This window comes from Arvicanthis niloticus, chromosome X (assembly GCF_011762505.2).
Source record: "Arvicanthis niloticus isolate mArvNil1 chromosome X, mArvNil1.pat.X, whole genome shotgun sequence".
Classification (NCBI taxonomy): domain Eukaryota; kingdom Metazoa; phylum Chordata; class Mammalia; order Rodentia; family Muridae; genus Arvicanthis; species Arvicanthis niloticus.
In genome coordinates this window covers 35,097,874-35,105,991 of record NC_047679.1, presented here as the reverse complement: position 1 = coordinate 35,105,991, position 8,118 = coordinate 35,097,874, and the positions used below count along the sequence as shown (strand labels likewise).

Sequence of the window (8,118 nt, the reverse complement as noted above, 5' to 3'; positions counted from 1 at the left end):
ACCTGGGGATACATCCAATAGACAGTCAGCAAACCCAGACACTACTGAGATGCCAAGAGTGCTTGCTGACAATATCCCGTTATAGCTGTCTCCTGAGAGGCTCTTGCAAAGCCTGACAAATACAAAGGGAGATTCTGGCAGCCACATTGTACTGAACAGGGCACCCCAATAAAAGAGTTAAAGGAGTTATAGTCTGAAGGAGATGAAGGGGTTTGCAACCCCTTAGGAAGAACAATAATATCAATCAACCAGACCCCACACCCCCGAGCTCCCAGAAACTAAACTACCAACCAAAGAGCATACATGGAAGGCCGCATGACTCCAGGTGAATATGGAGCAGAGGATGGCCTTGTCTGACAACAATGGGAAAGAGGCCCTTGGTCCTGTGAAGGCTTGATGTCCCAGTGTAGGGAAATGCTAGGGCAACCGGTTAGGCAGGAGTGGGCGGATGGGTGGGGGAGCACCCTCATAGAAGCAGGGGGAGGGGTGATGGGATAGGAGGGTGTCCAGAGGGGAAACAGGAAAAGGGGATAACATTTTAAAAGGAAATAAATAAAATATCGAATTAAAAGAAAAAGAAAAGGAGACAGACATTTTGCCAAGTTCTCAAAGGTCAGACATCAAAGAGCTCCAAACTTGGCCATGACTTCAGTAACAGAATCCATTGTGTCAATATTTTGTATATTTTGACTCTATCCATTGAAGAACCTACATTTTCCATTCTTTCTTCACTTCTCTGCTGTAGACAAATATGTGGATATGGTTTAATCATAAATTACTGGAAATGGAAGCAAATATATATGTATACATATTCATATGTGTATAACTTAGAATATATAAACATGAATATAAATTTATGTATATTTATGTATGATGTGTATACAAATAAATATATATCCACAGATAGAAAATATATAAAAATATGTATCCATATATAGGATATTCATGAATAAATACATGTCAACCTATGAAACATATATATATATATATATATATATATATATATATATATATATATATATGTTTCTCTATATATGCATATATATGAGTTGAACATTAAACTTCAGATAGCGATTATCTTTAAGTTTCATAGGAATAAAGGATATTTTTGACATGAAGCAGAATTTGTTTTACCTTTCTATATCTCCAGATTAAGCTGTATTGTATCATCTTTTCTGTAAAAGAAAAGAAGATGGTTGGTAGAGAGGATAGAAACTCATTTCACTTAATAAATAAGGAAGGAAAGCTTACATTTTCATAAAAGTGTTGGAAATTTGGAACAATGAACCTGAGTTTGTGCAACATTGTAGGTAATTTTCCATAAGGATACTCAGAAAATAGGATTAATGTGTTGTTTTTACTGGGTCTGGAGGAGAAATGAGAAGGACTTTAATGAGTGCTCATAAAGTCTTAGGTACTTTTCCACTTTGGGCAGTATTAAATGATAGCTCTTCTTGGTTGGTTTATCTTTGTGTATTATCCAACATTATCTTTATTCTGAATGACATTGGAATTCTGGTGGAAAGTAGAGTTTTCCCAAGAAATCAATGGAGGAAAATAAATATGTTTGTAGGTTAGCCCAATTTTGTTGTAGTGGAACTGAGTTAGCTAGTTTTGAATCAAGCATTTGGATAAATATTTGCAAATCCTTCTACAGTCCACAGTTCTGAATGGATAAAATGTTGAGAATTTGTCAGATAAAATCATGAGAAAATTAGTAGCTGATTGTTCATTGCACAAATGATTCAGAGACACAGTTGTCAAATAAAATACACTGGTAGCAAGCAGATACAAATGTGTGCGTATTCATTGTTGAAAATATAAACTAATGTTGGCATAAGCAATGACCTTTACCAGGACATGGTATCAACAACTGAGCCCACAAACAGTGGGAATTTACAGCATTAAAAATCTTCACTTCTTGATGAGAACATCAAATTGTAAAAATGTTTAAAATCATGAATCAAAATTGCAAATTCCTGCCAAGGAACTAAAACAGTATACTTATGCACAAAGACTTTTACAAGCATGCCCCGGAATGATGGAGAACATTCCAGAGCATTCTAGAATGTTGCAGAAATATGTGTCCATTGTTATTTAATTACATAAAAAGTGATTAATATCCATATGGTAACCAGTGATCAAAGGGTCTGAGTGATCGGGAATTTGTCATTGTTAAGGTAGCCAGAGTCATATAACTTCATTTTCTTGTACTTGTTCCAAATGAGAAATTTGGACTTTAGAAACATGAATATTTGTGTTTTCTGACAGACAGCCCATGTCCACAGTGGCTTGAAAGGTCAATTTCACGGCTTAACTCACGTTAATCTCATTAGGAAAGTATCAGAAAAACAGAATTGTCATTCACAGTTGTTGCCACCAACCAGGATATGCTGGAATTTCACCATGGACAATCAATGCCAATCTGAGGCCAATTATCAATACTATATAAGGTGGAGATGGCTCTTGGTCTTTCCACCACCTGTCCTTGGTCTTCAAACTCCATCAGAAGCAGAGAATCCAGGCTCTACCATGGTGAAGTTCCTGCTGATTGCTCTTGCATTAGGCATGTCCTGTGCACATCATGAATCTCTTGATTTAAATCCCTCAGAGGTGTGTGCATTTGGGGATAAAGGGGTCTGGGGTGTTTATGTATGCTCTGAAGTTGGTTTGAGTATATGTATCATATATTATAAAATACACATCCGTGCTGTATCTGAATCCTGTCTGTAATTCAATCCCAGTGTCTTTCAACTCTTTACATGTTTTCAATAAGATCTGTCTACAGTATGAAAGAAGGTTGAGAGAAAATCACAGATTGGGCTTTGCATCATTATTGACTGACACAGCGTGAACTGTATCCAGCATCCCATGTTCTAGTGTGAATGAGTGATGACACAATCTCACAATCTACTCTGTAGCAGGGAGACATCTGCATTTCACTAGCTCCAAGTTCATTTGTTGACTGACCTAAACTACATGTAATAATGAGGATGGATGCTGCTGGAAAAAGGAACAGATTGACTAACTAACTTCTGCCATGGTTTCTGTCCTATTTAGGTCAATGGGACCTGGCACACCTTGTACATAGCTGCGAATCCTGTGGACAAGGTAGTGGTAGGTGGACCCCTGAGAGCTTACTTTGAGCACATGGAGTGCAGTGATGAATGCCAGACAATCAAAATCAAATTCAATGTCAAGTAAGTGACTTTCACCTGATGCACATGGGCAGGACTGAGAAACGGGGGACATGAATGTCAGTGTGAAATTTTCACCAACACTTGGGTCATGTGTAAAAAAATGGAGTTGATCTCCTGGGCATATTCATTCTGAGTTGTGTCCTTGACTTAAGGAACACTGGCTGCAATGGGTTCTACAGATTTAGAGGGTTGGGTCATTCTGGTTGAAACTAGTCACAAACAGTAAAGGTGAGTAGAAAATGAGGACAGAGTCTTCCCCTGGATGCCTGAATTTATTTTCCATGTCAATCATAACCCCAGAGTGTCTGTTTCAGTCTTCAGATGTAGGTTTATTTAAACAAATTAAATATTTCCCAAAGGCAGTTAGTAATTCCACACAATGATGAAATACAAGCAACCTGAAAGAGTAAATTCAGAAGCAAGTTTTTGCTTTTTATTTTTGAAGGGTGGACGGCGAGTGTCAGACACACACTGTTGTGGGAGAAAAACAAGAAGATGGGCGGTACACTACTGACTGTGAGTATGTGATCAGTTAATGGGGTGGATAATCAAGAAAGAGAGAGAGAGAGAGAGAGAGAGAGAGAGAGAGAGAGAGAGAGAGAGAGAGAGAGAGAGAGACAGACCAGGCTACTAGAACAATTTTATCTGATAATTTCAGATGCCACTTCCAAAATCCTAACTAAACTTCCAGACACTTATGGGATCATGTAATGTAAGGCGCATTTACATACATTCATATAAGAGTATTTTTAGAGACATTTCAGGGCCTATTATTTAAGATAAGTGTAAATGACATTCAGAAGGCAATCCCACAAAGCTGCATGACTGATTTCTTAAAGGATTTATTTTATGGAAAACTATATATTTGCTACACACACACACACACACACACACACTTCTTGTTTTTTAATTTTTTTTGAGTAGAGTTTCTCTGTGTAGTCCTGGCTGTTCTAGAACTAGTTCTGAGACTAGGCTAGCTTCAAAGGATCATTCTGATTGCTGGGATTTGAGGTCCCTGCTACAGTGTGGCACCTTAATATTAGCCTGATGATTTTTACTTTTTAAATAGGCTGTGGAGGCATAAGGTAATTATAGACATTCTTATTTTTAATTGAGAATAGATTTTTTTTCATTAAAGCAATAGTGTCTCTCCCACTCGGTAGCTCTCATTTACAATTTTATACCATTGTAAAGGACATTTGTCTAATAATTGAATGGAGAAACAAAAGTATCATAGATTTGTTATATCATATGTAAAATAATAATAAAAATTCCAACAATTCTACTGATTTCTAAGCTGACTCTGTTTTAATTGCAGACTCTGGTAGAAATTATTTCCGACCTGTACTGAAGAAAGAAGACACTATTTTCTTTCACAACGTTAATGTGGACGAGACCGGAAAGGAGACAAATGTGATTTTAGTTGCTGGTGAGAGTGGTCCCTATCATAGGGTTTTTATTGATATGATAAGCACCTTGACCAAAAGCAGTCTGGGGAAGAAAGGGTTGATTTGGCTTAAGCTAATTCATTTTCTAGAAGAAGTCAGTGCTTCTCAGCCACTCCAGATTCCTTAGTTCGGTATTCTCTGCTTAGTTTGTACCCCATTTTTTGACTAGGTTGTTCGGTTTTCTGGAGTCTAACTTCTTGCGTTCTTTGTATATTTTGGATATTAACCCTCTATCGGATGTAGGGTTAGCAAAGATCTTTTCCCAATCTGTAGGTTGCTGTTCTGTCTAACTGACAGTGTCAATTGCCTTACAGAAGCTTTTCATTTTCATGAAGTCCCACCTGTCAATTGTGGGCATTAGAGCCTGAGCTATTAGAATTCTTTTCAGGAAATTTTCCCCTGTGCCAGTGCATTCGAGGCTGTTTGCCACTTTGTCTTTTATCGGGCTCAGTGTATCTAGTTTTATGTGGAAGATCTCGATCCACCTGGAGCTGAATTTTATACAGGGTGAGAAATAAGCACCAATTCGCATTCTTCTACATGCACCCTACCAGTTAGACCGGCATCATTTGTTGAAGATGCTTTCTTTTTTCCACTGGATGGTTTTAGCTTATTTATCAAAGATCAAGTGTCAATAGGTGTGTGTGGGTTTATTTTCAGGTCTTCTATTCTATTCCATTGATTGATCTATCTGTCTCTGTACCAAGGAACTCCAACTCGACAGGAGCCGGGTAGCCAGAGCTGATGCACAGGCCATGGAGGTGTGCTGCTTACTGGCTTGCTCCCCAAGTCTTGCTCAGCCTGCTTTCTCATAGCACCCAGGATCATCTGCTCTGAGGTGGCAGCACCCTCTGTGGGCTGGGCACTCTGCCATCAATCAGTAACTAAGTAAAATGTACTGCTGAGTTTTTCTGCAGTGGGCTGGACCCTTCCACATCAACTGTCAATCTAGAAAATGCCCTACAAGTTTTCCCACAGAGCAATCTGAGGGTAGCATTTTCTTAATTGAGGTTACCTCTTTGCAGATGACCTTGCCTTGTGTAAAGTTGACAAAAACCCCAAAACAACAAACAAACAAACAAACAAACAAACAAACAAGAACAACAGCAACAAAACCAACCATATTGCTTTGTTTGACAAAGTTGGGAGGGGAAGGGAGGGAGTAGGAGTAAAGTAGGAGACTTTGGCCTGGGGGATGGGGGATGGTAGTGGGGTGGGTAAGGTGGGGTGGTGTTGGGGTGTTGGTTGAATTCAGGTTCATGAACCTGTCCAGCCTGATTTCACTGCTTATTTCAATAATTCTCAATATTCCAAGGCATGGATTCCAGAATCTACACAGAAGTAAGACGAAAAGTCAGCATGGACAAACATTCAGTTCACATATTTTAACCATCAGGATTCTGTACAGGCCTCTTTGGAAATAAATATTATGGTGATGTGGAAAGCATGAAAAACTATAACAACAGTAGTAGGAGTAGTAATAGTGATGATAGCAACAACAACAATAATAATGGTAATTACAGCAATAGCAACAACAACACACTTAACGATAGTATTCATTAGGGTGTGGACTGTCATATTAGTTGCCGACATTGCAGCTCCATTAAATGTGTTCTGTTTACTTTAGAGACCTTAGGTTGACCAGAATTAGGCTGGTGGGGATGAGGGAGGGTCCAGAAGGTAGGATGCTTCCATGGGTCAATATCACACAACCCATTGTAATTGCATCTGTTCTGAGCCACCCAGTATCATAAGCTACACTTTGTCTTCCTTTCTGTTCCATGCCATGTAGGGAAAGAAGAGACCCTGAGCAAAGCACAGAAGCAGGAGCTTAGGAAGCTATCCAAGAAATACAATATTCCAAAGGAGAATATCCAGCATTTGGTGCCCACAGGTAACATCATTTTGCTTCACACAGCAAACAAATGCACCTGAAAATATTCAGGATAATCATCATTTCATACTTCTAAGTCAGAGTTTTAAAATTATTTAAAGTCACTGGAGATATTAAGGAGATCTGATGATGTTTTTTGTTTGTGATTATTTCCTTCCTCTGTTGTCTGTCACAGACACGTGTAGCCAATAAAGACACCATATGGGTGAGTACAAACAGGGCAGCCAAGCCTGCTAATATTTTAATCTGCTAGAAATTCATTGTTTATTCTATTAGTTATGCATTGAATAGAGGAATTCTATTCATAATTCTAATTAAATATGTAATCAAAGGTGGCAAAGCTATGATTTATGTTGCTGTTAGTCTTTATAACCTGGGAAAAGGGAACCCTCTTACTGCAAAGTGTAGATTTATTTTAAAGGTGATGGGTAAGAATTTTGTGAAACTCTTCACTATTAAAATAGGTGATATTTTTGATACTCAAGAATGTATCTTGCATTTGGAAATACTGTAAATGTAGATAAACTTGGTAGAAGTCTCCTTAGGCACAACCTTGCACATAAGTTTTATGGTAGATAATATTTAGACAGAAGATTGTCAATCTAAAGGCTGGTATAGAGTTATAGAAGTCAAGCAAGAACAAACATAGGCCTAACCCTGTAACAAGTGTCATTTTAAAAATCAAACCTTCCACTATATTAGTCATTGATTAATTTTTGTTTTTCATTTACAATCTCAGAAAAGTTCATGTCAGAACCATCAGCTCATGCACATCTTCCTGTTTTGTTTGTTTGTCTTGCTTTTTACTTTTGAAGCTTCACAGATGACAGCAAGATCAGCAATATTTCCCACATCACCTTTTTCCATGAAATCAGAATCGTGACAATGAAGATAGCTCATCCTTTTCCTACTTGTTTCTTTTCATCTTTCCTATGAAGCCAGAATCTCTGCTTCATGGATTTGTTTCCCATCCTCCTACCATGGTACTGATTCTTCTGTTGATGAAATAAATTGATTTTCCATGCACACATTTTTGTCTTCAATCATTGTGATGTCATACACAACGTCTTACCTTGGGTTTTATTGCTGTGAAGAGACACCATGACCAAGGCAACTCCGTTAAAGGCAAACATTTAATTGGGGCTGCCTTACAGGTTCAGAGGTTCAGTCTATTTATCATCATGGCAGGGAGCATAGCAGTCTGCAGGCAGACATGGTGCTGGAGAAGGATCTGAGAGTTCTACATCATGATCCAAAGGCAGCCAGGAGAGTCTTTCTTCTGCGGGCAGCTAGCAGGAGGCTCTCTTCCTCATTTGGGAGAGCTTGAGAATAGGAGCCTCAAAACCCACTCACACAGTGACACATATGCTCCAACAAGGTCATACCTACTCTAACATTGGCACACTTCCTAATCTTGCCAATTCCCACAGGCCAAGCATGTTCTAACCATCACACACAACAAAGAAAATGTGCACTCTAGCTATTGAAAAATAATCTGGTTTGGGATGACTCAGTGGTTCAGAGTACTGGCTGTCCTTGTACTGGATTCAATTCCTAGCAACCATATGGCAGTGCA

The 8,118-nt window shown here is 38.5% G+C and overlaps 1 protein-coding gene across 1 annotated transcript; it reads left to right on the top strand.

The window, feature by feature from the left end:
• The first annotated feature begins 2,457 nt into the window (after window positions 1-2,457).
• Window positions 2,458-7,570, top strand: LOC117694886 (odorant-binding protein-like). The gene is made up of 7 exons (XM_034485910.2): window positions 2,458-2,613; window positions 3,061-3,200; window positions 3,646-3,716; window positions 4,519-4,629; window positions 6,441-6,542; window positions 6,718-6,747; window positions 7,358-7,570. The coding sequence occupies exons 1-6, from the start codon at window positions 2,533-2,535 to the stop codon at window positions 6,732-6,734; spliced, it is 522 nt and encodes a 173-aa protein (XP_034341801.2). The 5' UTR covers window positions 2,458-2,532; the 3' UTR covers window positions 6,735-6,747; window positions 7,358-7,570.
• The last annotated feature ends 548 nt before the right edge of the window (window positions 7,571-8,118 follow it).

Excerpts from the sequence above, each read along its gene's own strand:
- LOC117694886 (XM_034485910.2), top strand. The coding sequence starts at position 2,533 with ATGGTGAAGTTCCTGCTGATTGCTCTTGCATTAGGCATGTCCTGTGCA. Across the intron at positions 3,201-3,645 it reads AAAATCAAATTCAATGTCAA|GGTGGACGGCGAGTGTCAGA; the intron begins GTAAGTGACTTT and ends TTATTTTTGAAG. Across the intron at positions 4,630-6,440 it reads AAATGTGATTTTAGTTGCTG|GGAAAGAAGAGACCCTGAGC; the intron begins GTGAGAGTGGTC and ends CATGCCATGTAG.